At 34.5% G+C, this 21,196-nt stretch overlaps 1 protein-coding gene across 4 annotated transcripts; it reads right to left on the reverse strand.

Annotated features, from left to right (window-relative positions):
• Positions 1 to 3,536: 3,536 nt before the first annotated feature.
• On the reverse strand, positions 3,537 to 20,269 carry LOC105048923 (uncharacterized). 4 transcript variants are annotated; one of them, XM_073261125.1, is made up of 16 exons: positions 20,031 to 20,269; positions 19,892 to 19,946; positions 15,963 to 16,074; positions 13,909 to 13,953; positions 13,734 to 13,801; positions 12,961 to 13,015; positions 12,772 to 12,851; positions 12,518 to 12,601; positions 10,334 to 10,447; positions 7,931 to 8,049; positions 7,722 to 7,839; positions 7,483 to 7,616; positions 7,126 to 7,279; positions 6,832 to 6,911; positions 4,127 to 4,268; positions 3,537 to 3,957 (listed from the first exon to the last, which is right to left on the reverse strand). In XM_073261125.1, the coding sequence occupies exons 1-15, from the start codon at positions 20,252 to 20,254 to the stop codon at positions 4,184 to 4,186; spliced, it is 1,527 nt and encodes a 508-aa protein (XP_073117226.1). In that variant the 5' UTR covers positions 20,255 to 20,269; the 3' UTR covers positions 3,537 to 3,957; positions 4,127 to 4,183. The 4 variants fall into 4 exon arrangements, with proteins under 4 accessions (XP_073117226.1, XP_029121527.1, XP_010926714.2 ...); XM_029265694.2 differs by having other exon boundaries at positions 6,832 to 6,903; positions 19,832 to 19,946; XM_010928412.4 differs by having other exon boundaries at positions 19,832 to 19,946.
• Between the last annotated feature and the right edge of the window lie 927 nt (positions 20,270 to 21,196).

The raw sequence follows: 21,196 nt of genomic DNA on the forward strand, positions 1-21,196 counted from the left end.
CAATGGAACGGTGCTTATCCTAGCTAAGATCGACAGAGTCAGAAGTTTTTCCGGACTATATCTGAGATTATTATGTCTGACGAAGAAGAATGGTGCGCATCTTTCAAACATCAAAATCAAAAGTACGAAGTGTCCAATTTTTCTTGCCACTTGATGCTGCCAGATATTTCAAGTTGCTTCGAAGTACATAGCAATGAAGAAGGATAACTTCATAGAAAATAAACAGTTATTCGTTAGGTGGTAGCCAATAATATTGCCATCCTGCTTTCTAGACTTGAATAAATACTTGCATGCAATCACAAAGAACAATATGGGCAAGATAAATAGGAACCTGGAAATTATAAGCACCAAGCCTAGGATATTAAGCGCTGAAGTAGCAGAAATAAGTAGCAAAATCTTGGTAACAAGATGGTGAGGTCAAGGCTTCTTTGGCATAAATAGCAAGGAAGAAGGGTAAAGAGAACTTGGTAGAGAATAGACAATTAGTATTAGATAGTAACCGGTAAAACAGCCATAATAAAGACCCGCAGTCTATTGGATAAGCAGAAATAGCGAGACCTCATCTCTAATTTCCTGCTGTCCAGATTTGAGTAAATACTCAGTATGCAGTAATAAAAACCAACACTACCACGATAAACATAAACCTGGGAATGACAAACACCTGATCTAAGACAATAAGCACAAAATTTGTAGAAATAATCAGTAAAAGCCCGATAACATAATGATTAAAATCTTGTTTGGTTAAGCTTTTAAAGTACCATAAAACACTTTTTGACCCTCAGAAAGTATTTTTGGATGGTACAATAATATTTGATAAAAAATCGAAAAGCTATTTTTGTTTTGCCTGAAAAGATCTACTTGAGAAAAATTATATTTTAAATTTTTTTTCAAAAATACTTTCTGACTAATGTCGAAAATCTATTTTGATTTAAATGAAAGTCTTTTAATGACTGAAATATCCACTAACAAATCTTATAATTACATCTTATTATATCATATTATATTATTATACTATAAATATAATATAATATAATAATGAATTAATATTATGATATATTATAAATATATAATATAATGTATTATAATATTATTATAGTATTAAAATACAATTTGATATAACAATATTTATTAATAATATAATATTATTACATTATAATAATATAATAGAATCTGTTATATTATAATTTATTATTAGATTAGATTAGATTATAATCCATTATATTTTATTACATTATATGATAATAATATTATATAATAAAATAATATTTTAAAATGTAATAATATTTATGTTATAGACATATACTATAATCTATTATAATATTATTATACTATAATAATACAATATAATATAATAATATTTTAATAATAATATAATATAATTATATTATAATAATTTATTATTACATTATATTATAACTAATATATTATATTACATTATAAATTATTTATAATTATAATATTATTATTATATAATAATATTATTATATTATATTACATTATATTATTCTTCATTATACAATACTATGTAATGCCTTTTATTATCATTTTATCATATCAAAAGTACTTTTTTATTTTAGTTACCAAACATATGTTAATATTCCAAAGTACTTTATAAATATAGTTACCAAACAACAAATAGCTTTTTGTAAAAACTCTACTTCTAAAAATTCTACTTCTCAAAAGCTTTACTTCCAAAAGCTCCAAAAACTCTACTGCCGACCGCAATCCCAAACAGGATCTTAAGTCAGGGTTGCGTTGTAAGTAAATAGCAACAAAGAAGTGTAAGAAGACACCTAACAAGAAATAAATACTAAGTGTTAAACTGCAAACATTGACATCAAAATAGTAAACATTTGCAAAGGAAAAGCACAAAAAGTAATATTTGATCTTGGACCTCCAGCTTTCCATATTAGATTGAATGCATAAAATGCAAAAACAAAGACAAACCTGCAAAGATAAAAGGGAACCTGTAACGGTCAATGCTAAATTTGGTGAAGCAAGCACTAAATTGCTTGAACAAGCACCAGAAGTCCAGTAACATGATGGTCTGGTCAGGATTGTTTTGAAGTAAATAACAATGAAAAAAGGTAAGGAGATAATTCAGTGAGGAATAAACAATTAATGTTATTGACTAAATGTTCGCATTAATGTAGCTTACAATCTACCAAATAAGCAATAAAAGTGATGCCCATATATATGGACTATGCTCATCTCAAGAGGAGAAGTTATATAGTTCTTTCAACTCTACAATCAATAATAGCGCATCCAAATCGAAGATCTACACCAATGATCATGATCTATATAATTAAAATACCTAAAAGCCAAAAAGCACATATTTTGATGGTCTCTAACCTATGCATGAAGCGGACAAATAATAGATGTTTTTCCATGTCAATATACTGAAATGCAATTACTGATTATCCATAAATTAAAACATGTATAGATTAAACATCAAGACCACATCAAGACTTTAATGCTTAGATTACAAGAAGAATGGGCCTAATATCATAATAACAATTCATTTTTGCACCAACTTGCAAAACTTAGAGACCACCAAAACGTGTAAGTTTTGCTTGTTAGGTATTTTTAGTAGTATAGATCATGATCATCATTGCCGACTTTCAATTAGCATACCTTATTAATTTTAGAGTTGAGAAATCCTCCTGAAAAGAGCAAAGCCCACGACTATGCTCCCCTTGGTAGGATAAGGTATCCAATCCTCTAAGACCAAAATCAATGTTTAGAAACCAAATTTTATGTATTTAAATAGTCACTAACCTATGCATCATGCCGACAGAAAAATGAATGGTTTTGATTATATTAGAATGCTAAAATATATGAAAAAGCATTTAAATTATAAATCTATCTTATTAATAATGATTTAGATATGCCACAGTATATATATAGATTGAAAATCAATAGATTTTAATCCTTAGATAATAGTAACACAGTCTCACATCATTTTAGCTGTTCATGCACCCATTTGATGAATCAGAGACTACCAAAATACATGATTTTGATTTCTAAGCATTTTTAATGGTAGAGATCATGATCAATTGTATGACTTTTCTATTTGTATAACCACTATTAATTTTGGGGTCAAGAGAAGTAAACACCTTCTCCTCTATAGAGAAGCAACCTCTCTCCTCTTTCCCCTTCCTCTACAACCACTCCTATCTTTTGTTCTTCTCAATTAGGTTTATAATTTTTGGGAAAGAAACTTGCAGTAGAGATCTGGAGCTATGAAAAGAAAAAAAATTGATTAGCTAAATACAAAAGCGAAAACATAGGCAAGAGGATGAGATGGAGGACATGAACTTCACATGCATTTATTTCATCTTTTTTTCTGAGTGAAACTTCACATCACAATAGTATTAGTGGTTGGAGATAGATTGCCAAACCAAGAGGATCTGATGCTATCCTTGGTGAAGCTTCTGTGTGTTTATACCAGTCCCATGGAGAAAACCTAAGACTCACAAGGAATACAATAAAAATCATGAAATTATCAGAAATGAAGTAACACCATCCAGCAAACATGCCTGGTAATATTTGCTTTCTTTGCATATCATTTTTTATAAAAAATACTCAACTCAGTTATGTACATATTGTACCAAAAAAGTGAGATTAACATATGTAATTGCTCTCCTTTCTTAAAGCAGTTCAGGCATGTCAGCATATTCAAGAATTTTTTTTTTTAATCTAGTATCTTGTTCTTTTTGTCCAGAAAAAAAAGGACACAATAGGAAACCAGGAGTGCACTCCATTGCTTATGTTTACAAAGTACACCAGTTACCACTGCAATCAGATGCGGAGAGAGATCATGATTCTTTTGAGTAGTTCCATGCATCTTCCTTTGGTTTTTCTTTTCCGTGTATTTTTGAACTTGTCAATAGCCAGACGTAGTGAATGAGAACACAAGATCTCAGAACGCATGACATTTCTGCTGCCTTCCCTTACCTAGCAAGTAGGACAAGAATGAGAACCACTAGAACTTTGCTAAACATGTAAGGTGCCAAAATCATTCTTATGATCCTGACATTTTTTAAAAAATATTCATCCATAAAGAGGAAACTCTGTCCAACACATTATCTGTAACATGGTATAAAAAAAGGGTATATGAAAATACCTTGTCATCATTCAGTGAAAAACTTCACATAGTTGCAGTTTTAGGTGCGCTGTTTCCTCACTTGTTTCTCTTTGTTTTTCTTCTTTTCTTTTTCTTTTGGCCCACCCATGGACCACGTTTGAACACACCTAGAACTTCAATGCTGCATTCACATTATAGTTTATCATCAAATAGGTAAGTAGTAGGGCAAACTAGCTGCATAATACAATGAATCAGACTTACAGAAAACATGTGGTTAACTAGTGATAAGTTCAGGATGCATCACAAGTAGATCTAAGTTATATAAAAGCAAGAAACTATCAAGTTTGATTCATGGTATACAATTAATTTCTTGCTCAGCTCATCCACCCAGGTTTGTTATTACTTGTCAGTGGGAGGACACAATATATGATTGTGATGACTAATGAACAATATTGTCAAGAAAGTGATGGAGTTAAAAATCTTAATAGTAATTTATATAGGTGTACTATGGATCAATTTATGGATAATAAAAGTTCTACCAGTTCCTTTGAAAAAATCTAAAACTATAAAATATCAAAATTAAAAGCAAAGGAGTTAATTGGAAACTGAATGAAAAATGAAAAGCAATCACCTTAAACATGAGAAGGCTCTTTCTTTCATCATAACACAACATAGCATGTCTAATGGGACAAATGTCATGACCAAACAGTGAAGATAATATAACAATATTTCCATATATTTATCCAATTAACCATTGAAGTTAAATTTTTTGGAAGAAAACAAAATGAGATTTTGACCAATGACAATAAGGATAAGAAGGTTTTGCCTTGTCTCTATGAACTCCAAATTCTTTATCTTTTTCTGAGAAAGATAGGGGAAGATACTATCTAGGTTAATCTGATTAAGATGATGAAATAAAAGCCACAATAGAAACCCCCAGTGAGGTATAGACTAACAAAAGCGCAAAAATGGAAGAGGAGAAAAAAAGGAAACCAAAGACTGATACCCACCATGAGATTCAGAAATTACAAAAACCTAAGACCAAAATTTGAAGATAAACCTCCTAGACATAGCCTGCTTCCACAAAATTCTTTTATCTTACTTTTCACAAATTGAAAACTTTTGAAGGGACTGCGAAATTTATGAGCTGAAGGCTAAGTGACAAATAAATATTCTAAAAGCCAAAAAAACAAGGAATCATATGAAAAGGATCTCCAACTTGGCCTAATGTTAACATAATCAAGTTGGATCTCATGATCTATATATAGGATTGTATGATCAGATACAAAATGCAGACCTTATGATCCTTTTGCAAGGGTGCAAGTAGGAACATTAAGGGCTTTCTGATCTGGATTGTAGAAGTTTATATCTTGAACTGTAAGATTCTGGCCATAATAGTAATCAATCATCACAACCTCAGCAACGGACAAGAAGGTTGTACAACTGAAAAAAATGGTATCAGAGAGCTCTTCACCATGGAACATCAAAGACATAAAATTGCTGGTCAACTATTAAAGTCTAGCATCCAAGTGCACAAGATAGACTTTGCAAAGGATGCAACCAACATATTATAAGAATGAATAAAGGCTTACATTCAGATATTGAAAGGGTTCAGCAGATCTGCATGGCATGTCAAATTTAATCTAGCTCATAGGTTCATGATCTATGCTACATGGACTCAGTGCTGGTGCGTGATTTGAAGTTAAAATCAGATCCTTCTTATATCTAAGCCTGCAAACCTCCCCCCAACCCCACCAATAAAATTAAAAAGAAGAAAAAAACAAGGGGCACTTGAATCAATGATTCATACCAACAGCCATGTTTTCAAGTGTCAGGTGCAAGTACCTAAGGCCAAACTGAAGGATCCAGGTAACATAAATCATTGAAATAGAACAGTTCATCTAGTTGTGAAATTAAAGATAGTAAGGTTTTATATGCATACAATATCAAATGCATCATGCCATCTAAGGATTAAGATTTCGATAGGACCAAATGCTGGGAGAACAAAGAGGATTCTCCAAGCACATGAAAAGATAAACTTCCCTGCACTGAACCACAGTGCAAAATATACGGTTGCACATAACTGTTGAGGAAGGATTCAGCAGAGTTGTATAACAAAGACAGATGGAGTTGCACCAATCTAACTAGATGGACTTGTCATTAAACCAAGACAGAACTACTGGAAAACCACAATCTTGCTGCAGTCATTCAACATTGTTGTTCAGAAGATGGACCTATTATTTCGTAGGTTTTTATAAAATGCATAATCTAAATCATATATGACATCCTCACCTAAATAGAAGAAATTTGACCTCTTGAGTAATTTAAACACCCCAAAATAATTTCCAAGTTATTCCATGAAATCATATTATTGTCAAAATATTCAATAATATCAATGTTATTGATTCGTTGCTATTATTGCAGTTGTTGAGAATTTGAGATTAAGGTGAAAGATGAAAAGATAGAATTATGAAGATCTAGAGGATAACACTTCAAAATTAGTTGAACCAAAAGAAATGCGATGACCTGCAAAATGCCACAGGTGCCATATTAGCAATGAGGGGTGAGAATGACCAAAGTCACTTCTGTTACATGACATAAACACTACAGAAGAGGATCTCTCTAACAGGGTTAAAAGGAGAGATGTAGTTGTAATGCAGCTCCAGAGTGCACATGAAGAGAAATTTTACAAAAGAAATAAATGGGCTCTTTTTTTTGCCTTTTGAGTCATTAGAAATCAATACCTCTCAGTGCCGGGAAACAAGTTGAAAGCATGAGCCTTTTCCAAATGCCAAGCCTTACTAGATAGCAAAGCCCTGCAATCCTGTTGAATAAGTATCCTAATCAAAAGAATGGGCAAAAAGGAATTTGCTGAAAAATATAACAAAAACATGATACTCTCCACAAAAACATAGAGAAATATCAAACTGAAATATACACAGCTAGTACAAGCAAGAAGATTCTCACAAAAACATAGACAAAAGTGAAAATACCCAAGCAATGGTAATTATCCAGTTAGAATGCATTGACTGCAATACCTCTTTAAAGCTTTCCCATCTGCAACTAATATAAATAAGAGTCTCGGGCCATGTTTGATTTTTCTCCCAAGCTGTTTTGCTGTCTATGTGAACAGAAGCTTCCCTTGCACGTAGAATCCATGGCCGCTTTTCATCTTTCACCTTCAGGATGGAACTGAGTGCAGAAGACAAAAGATGTCGTTTATGTAAGTTAATATATTAGCAGGGAGGGGTTGAAATTTGCGTTCCAAACTTTTTTCAATTGCCACATATCCGACAACTGCCATGTGGAATACAGTTTATGTTGAAAGCAACTTGATAAAAACATTGAAGAAACCAGGATCTTAAAGAAATTAAAAAGCAATGTTAAGCCATTACCCTCTAGGTTCCTCGTTACTCTTATGATCAGACCATGCAACATTGCATAAAGCATCAATCAGGGATGGGTGCAATCCTTTTCTTGGAGGATCTACAACAACGACATCTGACCCCTTGAGCCAGTAAAGGGGTTCCTGTTAATCATGATGCACATGATGACAGATTAGATTTCCAGAACTCTAGTCAAATATGTTTGTTAAGGGTGATAATTTCATGCTTCTGAGTGAATGAGTGCATACAACTGAAGCATCTGTGTTGTGCCAACTGATATTGCTATCTATAGTTTTTGGCAAACGGCTTATTGACTTCTCAAAAGATAGTTTAGACTCTTTGTTGATCTCAACACATTTCACAGACCTGTAAACAAGAAATTAGTACTTCAAACTACTGAGATCAGATTAGCACTAATATGCTCCCACACAGAATGTAATTGAATATTAGAACTTGCCTACATTTCCTAGTGGCAGATATAGACAATCCAATGATACCAGCCCCTGCATACAAGTCAACAACAGATGATCCATATGGAACATACTTCTGCAGTTTCCTTAATACGGAATTAAAAGCCTGCAAGAATAGTCATAGTGGTTTAGCAACATCAACCAGCATCAACAACATCTTGCAACAAAACATCTAATACATTTAAAATTAATCACTGTTTTCGAATAAACCAGGATAATTATTGTAAGTTATAATAATAAACATAGATATGCATATCAAGCTCTCTCTGATCTAATCATGATCAGCTTTATAAGCCCTATCTTCACCAATGATTCCCACTAAAAGCTGTATTAATTGTCACTAGAAACTTCTCATGACTTTCATCCATGTTATCTCATCTTCCCCTCCACTTTCCGGATCCTTTGATGCAAATTTAAAAATCAATCATATCAGAGCATTAATAGATTTTCATGCATTTCCTGACCATGTTAATTGATTCCCACAACTTGAACATTACTAGCTCCTTATCCTATCCCCTCGATTTTTGCCACACATTCACCTTAAAATTCTGATATTCGTCATGATCGTCTTGTGTGCTGGACCTCTGCAATACTGTTGTACTAAAAACCAATATTGTTGTACTTCTAGCCATCCCGTGATACTTTTCTTTGACTCTCAAAGGATATAATGGTAACAAAACCATATAAGGATGCTGAAATATAAATACTTGGCACAAATATTTTGTTTTTATCTGTATCTCTGTTTCCTTATATAAGTGATCCAAGATAATCACATAATCATGCTATGTATCTCTTGGCCATTAATGTCGATTAGAGCCTCATATAATTTTAATGTTCTTTGAAGCAGCGTATTATGTCCTTTGTCTTGATTCTATTGATTTTTGAGACCTATATTCTCAAGAGCTGCTTTATAAACCTGACTTCATGAACGATTCCTACTAAGAGCTATGTCAATTGGCACTACAAGATTCTCACAATTTACATCCATGTTATTTTTTATTTTCTCCTCCTTCCAATTCCAAATCCTTTGATGCAAATGTAAAAACCAATCATATCAGCAAACTTGTATCATTGTTAGGCATTCCTAGACCCGTCGAGTGATTTTCCACTACAACTACAAGGCATGCTATAATGTGCTAGCACCTTGTCCTCTCCTTTACAGTTTTGCCACAAGTTCACCTCAAAATACCCATGTCTGCCATGATCAACTTGTGTGCTGGACCTTCTGTATTTCTAATATACTGAAAAAACAATATTTCTGGACCTCTTACCATTTTTTTAATAGTTTTCGTTTACTCTCAGAGGGATGCAATGATGACAAAATATCATCTAAGCACACCGACACTTCATATGCTTGGCACAATTAGATTTGTCTTCATTCATATCTCTGTTTTTCTCTATAATAGATCCAAGATGATGAGATAATCGCACTGCGGTATCTCCTGATCATTAATATTGAATGAAACTCACTAGTTTTAATGTTCCTTGAAACTGGATACCATGCTCTACATCTCAATTCTATTGTTTTTGAGACCTAAATTCTCCAAAGCTTTCATCCACAATTCTGGATTCACATTTAATTCAACCTTGCCTCATCAATGACCAGTAAATAAGAGAAATCATGATGCTTTCTAGCATTCAACACATTTATAATAAGTGGAGAAAGACATAACCTCCAGCCTATCTGGATACCGGGCCCCATACTAGTGCCACCCTATCACCATATTGGTATGCCCGATATAAGGGCCAATTCGATGGACCGAATGTTGATATGCCCCCCATACCATATACCAGTACAGTATAATACCAGATTTGTACCTTGTACCTGGTTCAGTATGGTACGGCGCACCTCATCTCTAGTAAATCATGATGTATATCAATGAAAAACATTTACCAATCACGTTACAACTACTTATAATACTTGTCAAAGATCCTTCAAACTTGTCATTAAAAATCTCAAGTCTTGCTCTTTCTTCCTTGACCCCTAACATTTTGTAACACCTAATAGTGTTGTACCAGATATCTTTTTCTCAAAAGTTGATTAGGCAATGTGTTCCACTTTTTCTCAGTTGCCTAAGCAAGAGACAGTTTCAACTAACCTTCTTTGCATAAAACCTATTGGTTTTCTGCTATTGTTGTCAGTGAATCTTTGTTTCATCACACTAACTCATTATTTCATGATGTAGTTCATAATTAATTTTTACAGAAGGTAAATATTGGATATCAGTTTCCTTATTACAAGTGGGCATCAAAATAGTTCTCCAGTCTTTAGTCGAAACAGACACATGCACACATATACATAGTTTGCCTACTTCTTTGTCATTTTTTATCTGCATGCATTGGATCCAAAAGATACTTTTGACTAATAGGCAAAGGAAGTCTAGACGTACCAGTGTATTTGCCTGGCCAAAGCTTGATGGATCCAGGGAGATATCAACACCTCCAATATGTTCCCAGAAATCTCTTTCTCCCAGGAGATGTCTCCACCTATTACCGAAGATTATCTGTTCATGAAATTGAAAATTTAATATCAGAAAATATGTATTTGATCATCCACACTATATTTTTGAAGAAAAGGCATGTTGTCTTGAGGTGCCATTCACTGAAGCTAGAAAATTAGAATTTCACATAGGTGATGGAGTAAAACTCTTCTATATAGTTAATAATATTGCCAAGATTAAGCAAAGTCTTAGTCCGAAGACCAGGGGGGTGTACACAAAATGAACCATAATATAATCAGAATGAAAGGTAAACAGCATGTTTGGATCCTCTAGTTGGGACCAACATGTTTCTTTAGATCAAGAGATGATATGATAAAATGGAGATAAGATCCAATTTTATCATGTTAAACAAATAAAACCATGTGAAAATTCAATTTTTATCTCAATTCAATGTCAGACAAGAAAGCGATGTCAAACAAAAAAAGAGAGAGCCGGGAGTTTGAAGGGCTACTTAAGAGAGCTCTTGTATCTTTGAGACAATTATCAGAATTTGCTTCCTCCTTTTAAGAAAGTCTACCATCTATATTAGTAGGAAGAGGATTTACTTTGTTCAAAGGGGAAAGAAGATTATTGGAATGCCATATAAGGATCAACAATTGGATGAGGGAAGAGAGCATAGTTCTGTCTCAAAAAATAAAGGCAAAGAAGTGTATAGAAACTGCAAACATGTTTACGATGAAATATCTTTATCTTGTCTCATTATATGGGCCTATTACATTGGCACGTAATTATCCTCTAGCACATGTAATGCATGGGCCTGAAGTAGCAAAACTAAGTTTTGTATGTTATGGATATTATAACTTTACTCTTCATTCATTCAAATCAAGGTTCGCTATCTCAGTACTGAACCCCGTGTCAATACCATCCTATAATAGTGGCGATATGCAGCATGGTACAAAATGACAAGATGCACTGAGTATCGATATAATAGAGACTGCATATTAGTTCAGTACTAGTATGGGACACCCAATACAGTATGGTACCATATGACAAACTGACCATACATTTTTGCTGATGGCTCGAGAGGACAAGATGTCAATTTGGTTAGGCAATCTTAATTATCAGAACTATAAACTTGTATGCAAATTATGTTTTCCGTTAGTTTAAACTCCATAAAAAAAAAAAAAAAAGATTCCAGACAAAAAATTTCGCAAGAATGATTTTATTAGTTAAACCGGTACTAGAATCGAGTCAATTTAAGAAACTAACACATTTGTATCCGCAAAAATATCAAGCAACGGTTTAGCATCGTTATGAAAATTTTGAATGTTGTTTGAGGCCAAACTATATAACAAAAAATCCACTAATATATACAATATATGCTTATGCTACAGCTGAACAAAAGAAGAAAAAGGAGGAAAGTTTGCAGTCCCTGCTTTGAACAGTCAAATATTGCGCCAGATACTAGATAGGATAAGAAAGTATGCGGGGTAAGCCTTGGCGTAACAGTAAGGTTGCTCTATTGTGACTTAGGTGTCATGGATTTGAAATAGGGAAACAACTTCTCCACATGCTGGGGTAAGGCAGCGTACATCTGAACCCCATTATGGCAAAGCCCTGTACACTAGGCCCCCCTTTTGATAGGATGAGAAAGTAGGATGTAGAAATCATAAAATCAAACAAGTTCAGTCATGGCAAACATTTTAAAATTAAGCAGAAAGCATTTCCAGTAGGTCTAATCAATCCACATCATAGAGTAAAGATCATTGCACATGTGTGTAGACAATGCAATAGGGCTAGATGTAGATTATATTGCTCTTTGGTGTCTGAAAGAATGTCAAGTTGCCAACATTTGAGTCAAACAGAGAAGCATTTGCCAACAAATGACATCCTAGTTCATCTAAAATTCAAGCTACACCTTGCACAAATAGATAGAACAAAACATGCATTCTTCTGTACAAAACCTATCCATTGTGATTTGTAGATGATATTATAACTTTTCATATTAAGCAACATCAGCGGTAAAATACAATTCCAAATTAGAGAACCATTTCCAGTAACAATTATTGGACCACCATTTAATGTGATGTCACAAAACCATAGCAACATGTAACATAGACCCAGATAGCTTACATTGCTAGTTGATGTCTGAAAATTAGCCCATATAGAGTGGATTAAATGCGTGTTACTGCTTGGTCCACCATTTCCCCACAAGAACTGCAAAGTGACAAGACAGACAACAACAACTTAACAATACAAATATCTGAAATGATGTTTCTCAGCAAAATGTTTGATAGGAATTAAGAAGTGATGTGGGCTTGTGATATATGTAGAAGATGTCAATCGACCAGTGCCCCTTGTGCTTCAATGTTGAAAGGACAACTTACATTCGACAAAGCATGCAACTTATTAGAATTCTCTGAGTGCTCATTTCTTGAATTCCAAACCAATGAAAGCTGCACTTTCCCTGGAAACAAACAGAAGACTTTCCTATCATACAAGGCAACCTCTTTATCACATACAAATAAGAGGGATGATTACTGCTTAGAAGAAACATATATTTGTATGCACCAAACCTTTCTGGTATCGTTCAGCAACTGGTAGGGATGTGTTATATGTTGTCACAGCCATCTGACATATAAGAATTTAAAGCTGAATCAGTATGAGGCACATCATACACCATACACACTTTCTCATCGCTGGTGAAACTAATAACAACATACAATCATTATTATGTCAGGAGCTGAATTCCATCAGATAGCATCAAACCATCAATTATCTCTTTACAACTTTCTGGAGCATTTGATATGCAAGGGGGTTCCATGCAGTTAATTAAATAATAAATAATTTGCCGAAGTAGTTGTCACTAAACAACATACATTAATCATAACTACCATGACTACCAGTAAATTCCAATCAATTATCATTTGAAACAAGAGAAGATAACAAAGTGATATGCAAGAAATAAATGTTGCATATTAGAAATGGCAGATTAAAATTTAATTGTTGGAATAACAGGGAAACAAGTCAGGATAACGAGAAGTTTTTTTGCTGCTTCTTCTGAATTCCTGTTACCGGAACAAGTAATGCAGATTAGGATTATGATGATGTAGAAGAGCTGGATTGGAGCCGACAGTAGAGAACAAAATCCCACTGCTTTCTCCTCTCACTAGGACATGATATAAGTTTAGGTAGTCTTTATGTAATCACATGATTACTTGAAAGCAAGCAGCCAAGCATCCTTAAAATGTAGGCAAGCTAAAAAGAGTTACAGCAAGAAAGAGTTTAAGTTATAAAGTCCAATGGTAATCCTCATCTAGATGTATAGAAAGTCATATGCACAACTAACCTGCACATACCGCAGGTCACCTGTACCCACATCTTCATCATATGGCTGAACATTCAGCTTAGAAATACCTAAAAAATTGAAGACAATGTGATAAAAAGACATAAAAATACATTAAAAAAACAAAATGCAAAATGCTATCCTTAATTTATAGAAAGGAACTGTGTTAAGAGCATGCCTTGTTTTAGGAGTTCAACTGCAGCATTAATGTTTGGATGATGTGCTGCACAGAAAACACAATTAGATGAAAAAAGACCAGGGACATTAAAAAACAATCTGAAAACTAATTGAGTTATTTTTCGAGAAAATAGACATACAATGTAAGCAAGCACCAATGATCTTATTAAATGGATGTCATAGCTTAGCATGGACAAAAGGTGCATGCTGCACCAGGTGGCACGGGCCAGCAATGTACCATGCCAATACATACAGACTGGCACAACATCCACTGCACACTAGCACTTGGCTTCATAGCTGTAAAAGTAAATTTAATTCCCACTAGATCGATTTTACAGATGGGTTTTCTGTTAAATTCCAACCAAAAAGCTTAAGCTAGTAGGTAGATGCACCCATGAGTATATAAGACCGACTAGAGTCCCTAGTGTATCCAATGTGGGACTGTTCTTCAACACCTTCAAACTACATTTTGTTAGAAGAAAGGGAGGAGAAAAATGGTTTTTGTGGTCCCACTTTCACAGAATATTAGAGACTGAATTCAAAGGAATGATATAGTATTCTCCACCAAGAAAGGAGAGGGTAGTTATGGTCATGGATATCTACAGGTTGATTGAATCATACCCCTTTATGAGAAACATAGTCCGTTACAGAGTGGAAGTTACATGTGTGATGTACATGATATTTTTCTCTTTAACCAACAAATGAAATTTATGTAAATAAAGAAATAAATGCTAGAAGAAGGACTCAAACAGCTAATCTCATGGTTAAAACATGGAACTGGGAGAGGCTAGGGGAGGAAATGCATGCAGTGGGAAAAAAATAGTGTGTGAAAATGCACACGACAGGGGAAAAAAGGAGTAGGACACACGGACAGTTAAGACATGCCTCATGCATCACAGGAGTTCACATTGTATAGTAGTATAGATGAAAAGCTATTTCTACATAGCTATGTAGCTATTACTGGAGGAAATAATTTTACAAAAAAACAAGTATCAATATCATCCTGGATAAACAGTATGATTTAGATCATTGCACACAAGAACTGTTATATTATTAGCAGTTACCACTTAGTAAACAATTTACAAGTCTTCGCAAGCTCTCTATTTCACGAAAAAATGGTTGGGGTGAATTTCTTTCAGCATTAAGATGCACTTTGGGTAGAAGTAAATATCATTAAAAAATAATATTAGCATGCTGGAGTAGACAAGCATCATCATAAATTAAATTAAAATGTGAATCTCATGTCAATAATCATATCTTCAGATATTGAATTGAACCTATGCTAAGACCTTGTTTCCTAGATCAGCTCCCAAACCACTGTACTAAAACTCGCAGAAGATAATGAAGGTTATTTGGCCCTTATAGCCTATATATGATTTCCAGATTAGAAGGACAGCATTCTTTTCTAGCATAAATATAAAATTCATACATTTGAGTTAAATAGTAAATATATGACAGGAGAAAAAAATGAGTGGGACGCACGGACAGTTAAGACATGCCTCATGCATCACAGGAGTTCGCAATGTATAGTAGTATTAAGCTATTTCTACATAGTTATGTAGCTATTACTGGAGGCAAGTACCAATATCATCCTGGATAAACAGTATGATTTAGATCATTGCACGAGAACTGTTATATTATTAGCAGATATCACTGAGTAAACAATTTGCAAGTCTTCGCAAGCTCTATGTTTCACGAACAAATGGTTGGGGTGAATTTCTTTCAGCATTAGGATGCACTATGGGTAGAAGTAAATATTATTAAATAATAAGATTAGCATGCTGGACTAGACAAGCATCACCATAAATTAAATTAAAATGTGAATCTCATGTCAATAATCATATCTTCAGATATTGAATTGAACGTATGCTAAGACCTTGTTTCCTAGATCATCTCCCAAACCAAACTGTACTAAAACTCGCAGAAGATGATCAAACTTATTTGGCCCTTATAGCCTATATATGATTTCCAGACTAGAAGGACAGCATTCTTTTCTAGCATAAATATAAAATTCATATATTTGAGTTAAATAGTAAATATATTATACTAGCTAACCTCTGCATAGCGGAATATCCACAACATTGTGTGTGCCCTCTTGATATAGCCCAATCAGCGGGCTTTCTGGGGTTCCACGAACAGCTAGCTTTGCCCGACATCTCCATTCCCACTACAATACAACAATTAGAGATTGAAATATAAAACAACAACAAAAAAAAAACTAAGCAAAAACTAGCATTAAGACTATATGGAATTGTTAAGGATTGTATGGAATAATGGGCAAGTGTATTTCAAAAATAAAATATGCAAGCTTAATTCATAAAAGAGCATGGTATTCCATATCGGTCCGAACCGGCCGGTACACCCCATACCATACCGTACTAGTGGGAAATTGGTCCGATTCAGGTCAGTTTTTCGGTACATGGCGCGAACCATACCTTACCGGTCGGTTCGGTATAGTTTTAGCCCAAACCGCCAGAAATCAGATGGTTCAAGCCAATTTTTCGGTACATGGCCCAAACTATACCTTACTGGTCGGTTCGGTATGGTTCAACCTGAACCGCTAGAAATCGGACGGTTCAGTTTGGTTTGGTGCACTATGGATCCTGTTCGGTACGGTTCAGCACGGTTTTCTTTTTTTTTTAGTGGTGATAGACGGAAATTTTTTTGATTTTTTTAATGTCGGTACAATATGGTGCAATACCATACCGAGCAGGAACCGGTACGGATCTCGATATCAGTTCATGAAACCTTGTAAAAAAGTATCAATATTCAAGCTAGCAAGTACCAAAAGCAGACTCTCCTTGCACCACAAGCTAGTAGATTAAAGCAGAAATGATAATAGCTACCAAGATTCCTCAAGCCAAAAGAGATGAATGCAGTAATCGTTTCCACCTTTTGTCCCAAGCAAAACAAATACACTTATCTCTATTTCTTTAATACTGCATCCAAGACCATGCAAAAGTAAAAGAACACACTCTTAAATGTTACATGTCAAAGCAAAATGGTTCCAAATCATTAGTTTAACGTTTGTAGTACCTATGCTCATTGCCCCTTACCAAGTGTCCCGTACAAAACTGGCACCGAACTGGTACTTTGTACAAGGGGTGTACAGAGTGGGCATGCCGATTCAACCCCGAAGGCTTTATGGCCTGATATGATAAGAGGCATTCGACTGTCCTCTCCCATTTTTGTGAGAAAACGGGATTAGAACAGGATTGGAACTCTGAAACTCATCCATGTAAGGAGAGAAGAAGAAAGAGGACAGAAAAAAGAAAAAAAACATGAAGAAAAGAAAAAAATGAAGAAAGAAGAAGAAAAATGAAAGAAAGAAAAGAAAGGAGGAGAAAAAGAAAAGAAGGATGGAAGAAGGAAGAAGAGAAAGAGAAAGAAGAAGAAAAAGAAAAAAAGGAAAGAAAGCAAGGTGGAAGAAAAAGAAAGAAAAGAAGGAAAGAAATAAAAAGAAGAAAGAAAGAAAAGAAGAAGAGAAGAAAGACAAGAAGGATATCTATCGGATCGAATGTCTAGGACCGCCACTGAGACAGGACGGAACAACGGGGCGTCTCATTCTATGGATCCATCCCACGGGATTTAAAATTTGGCCACAACTCCTACACGGGGTGCACCAACAATGTACCAACATGGTGCTGATACGATATCTGATATTGAGATTGCAAAGCTAGGATCAGTTATTCTTTATTCCAAATTGGAATGAGGGTAAATTAAATCATTTTAAAATTATCATCAAGAGCTTCAAAAAAAAGTCCTATTGCAATTATCCCTTTTACCACAGAATGTAAACTTTTTTATGCATTCATATATTGCCTGTTGAAATCATCCAAAGTTCAATATTCTTTCAAACTGATCAAAAAAAGGTTAGATTTTGTAATATATCAGTAGATTTTGAAGCAGCATTTACCATTCACAGACCACATGCACTCATCCTACAAGACTGCAACCTTACAAAATTTCCATCTCAAAACTTGTTAGTTACCTTCCCTTCCAATCACCATAAGCTCTTCAGAAGAGAGAGAAGAAGGTTAACTTCTAAATCCCATCAACAAAAATTTCTTCCAAGTGCAAGAATCCACATCCCAACATCATCCCATACCTCCATATGAGCATGGAAAAGGGGAGTAGTACCAAACAGTTCTAGTAAAATCAGACAATTTTCAGTGCCTTACCCAAGTTTCTCTCCTAAAATCCCCTTAACCTTCAATGACAGCGTCATAGCACATATTGTAGAGAAGCCACTATATCACAACCATGTCTCTCATCATTGTCATAAGCATGGTAGGTTTTTCCAACAACATCCATTTTACATCTCAAATGCACAAACATCCATTATCTCCTTGCTATAGCTTAAAGAACTAAAGAAATAAAGCAAAGAAGATAGAAAATGGTGACTGTTCACAAATATAGAGAAATCAAACATTATTATTGTGCTTCACCTCCCAATTCATCCAAATATCGACTTTATATACCAATAATAAACATTAAACCAAAGACTTTTTCAATCAATTTAAGGGGACAAAATACAAAGGACATGTTCCACTTTTGAGGTTGCATGAATAACAACATATGATTTTAGACATCAATAACTCAAATATCTTCCAAATCCCTTCAGCAAAACTTCAATTAACTGTATAAAGATAATTAAGTGCTAGGTTAATAGGGTCATCCTTAGAAATCAATATGATAAGAATACACTGTTATTCTTAAACGTGATAGCCTTCTACAACAAATTACAAAAAATGTGCTAAAACCATTAATAAAAAGGTACGGTCCAATCCTCCAAGCTGCAAGCCTACTCCCCTACCACATCATGTATAAGATGGTTCACACATCTTTATATCCCTTCTCTACTCTCATTATTTAAAAATAAAAAATATCTCAATTTTCTCAATTATCTCTTTCATTTGTACATGCATGCATTTAGCAACCTCAATTTCTTATGCACAGCAGTCCATAAAGTTCAGAACTTCAGATTGGTCAGAGTTATAAACTATGGGTTCTTGCCTCCTTTGGATACAATGCCCTTAAATTTCCTCAATAAAAATACACCTTTGGAATCTAACCGTTGTATACAAGCATATAATTGGCTTCTTGATCCTCCTTTCACTGCAAATTAACATTGTGTTTTTGTTGCCCTCCTTCCACCATATTGCTCTTAAGTCTTAAATTTTCTATGTCAGTTGCTCTATATGAGTCTCATCCTTATAATCCAATTTAAGCTGCTCTATATGAGTCTCATCCTTATAATCCAATTTAAGCTTGCCCTTGTCAATCATATGCTCATCTTAGATATCTGCCTATTCTCTGACATCTATCCTTTATCACCATTGTAATACAACAATAACTCCCCAGCAAATCTCCAAGGGATCCTTTTTCTCCAAAATTTATCTTTAACCAACTTTAATTTAATCCCCAGGAAGCTCACAAACTTCCTCTCCTCCTAAATCAACTGCAGTGCTGTCAAAATCCTTTGTCCTCAAAATTCTTCCAAACTTCTCCAACTATATTTTGCAATTTAGGTTCTCAAAGACATCATATAACCAAACAGCAATTACCCACCCTCTGCAACGCCGAGAACCACCAAGTGTGCACGTGTTTTCATGGATAACAAAATATTGTGAGTTGCCAAGTTTTTGACAACCTTTCTCAGCGCATCCAACAAACCTTTCTCATAGTCTTGCCTCGCTAATATTTGTCCAGTACAATTCTACATGCCAATCCCAACAATTCCAAAACCAGGATCCCCATAACTGAGCTCTCCAACCTCAGTCTAACCTACCATTCATACCTAAAATTCACCCAGGATTTTCCATCAAGAAATGCCATTCAAACCAGCAAGCACTTATAGAATTCCGGTAAAAATAATAAGTAAGAATAATATTTCCAAAAAAAAAAAAAAAGGTGACGCCCACCAGCCTGCCGCTGTCAAAGGTGAAATCTTGCACGCCACGGTCCCTGAAGAACTTGCTTGCCTCTTGGAGCACCGGCGGCTGGTCCAAATTCCACTCGTAGGAGCAGCCCGAGCACCTGAAAATTCTCAAAAAATGAAAAAAGAAAAAGAAAAAAAATAGAGAAAAAGAGAGGATTGGACGGTGGGTGAAGTGAGAGTACGATTGGAAGTGCGGGCATTGGAGGGCAGTGGGGGCGGAGGAGGAGGAGGGCGATTCGAGGAGGAGGTTAGGGTTTCGATTGGGGAGGTGAGAGGTAGCGACGGGCGGCGGAGTGTTTCGGGCAGCGAGGCGGGCAGTGACCAGAGAAGGCGGGAAGAGCGAGAGAGCCATCTCGGAGGCGTATCTCAGCGCTCGCCGCTGACAGCTCGTAGCTGGTGAAAACATCGCGTGGATTATCTATATCACGTGCGACGCACCTGATGGCAAGGTCGGCTCTAGTCTTCTACCGCATCTCTTTCTTCTTACCAAAAAAAAAAAAAAATATATATATATATATATATTATATAAAATTTTAAATTTTTTAAAAATTTTTAATTTTATCATAAATTTTTATTTAGTACAATTAAGTCATCAAACTTTTAAATTTCTTCAATTCAGATTTTGATTGTGATTTTCATCGATATATCAATTTCATCATAAATTTTTATTTAATACAATCAAATCATCAAACTTTCAAATTTCTTCAATTCAGATTCTGATTGTGATTTCTATCAACATACCATGACAGAGTTATGACGTGACTTATCTATATGACAAAAATTTACCTATATAACAAAAATCGATAACGTTGCAAATCGATGACTTTTATTCCCCAAAATAGCCCCTCTTCAATTAGAATTTTGATCTATTTCGATCTCCTCAACTCTTGTCACCTTCTTGGCACTTGAACACTAATAATGGTCTTGAGAGAAATGGTATTTGCCTTCGACGATGAGCATCAATGACCAATCCTCGATTATGATGACGAAGATAATATTTTCAGCTTATATTAGATTGTACCCATAAATGTGTTATAATTTTAGATTTTTTTTTTAATCTCTGATCCTTACATCATGAATTCTAAAATTCTATTTTATGTTTCTTCTTAGAAAGTTGTGATCCCAAATATTTCTTCTTTAGCAAAATATGGTCCCAAAATTTTTATTCTATTTTATTCCCACGTAAGGATTAATTTAGTATTGGTATTGATTTTGAGCAGAAATTGATCCAAAAATTTATTTTGTCTTGTTTCTATGCAGTCCCATAACTCGAATTTATGTTTCTTATTTGAAAAAATTGGTCCCAAATGTTTCTTCTTTAGCAAAATGTGGTCCCAAGATTTTTGTC

Source organism: Elaeis guineensis, chromosome 7 (assembly GCF_000442705.2).
Source record: "Elaeis guineensis isolate ETL-2024a chromosome 7, EG11, whole genome shotgun sequence".
In the NCBI taxonomy this organism is placed as follows: domain Eukaryota; kingdom Viridiplantae; phylum Streptophyta; class Magnoliopsida; order Arecales; family Arecaceae; genus Elaeis; species Elaeis guineensis.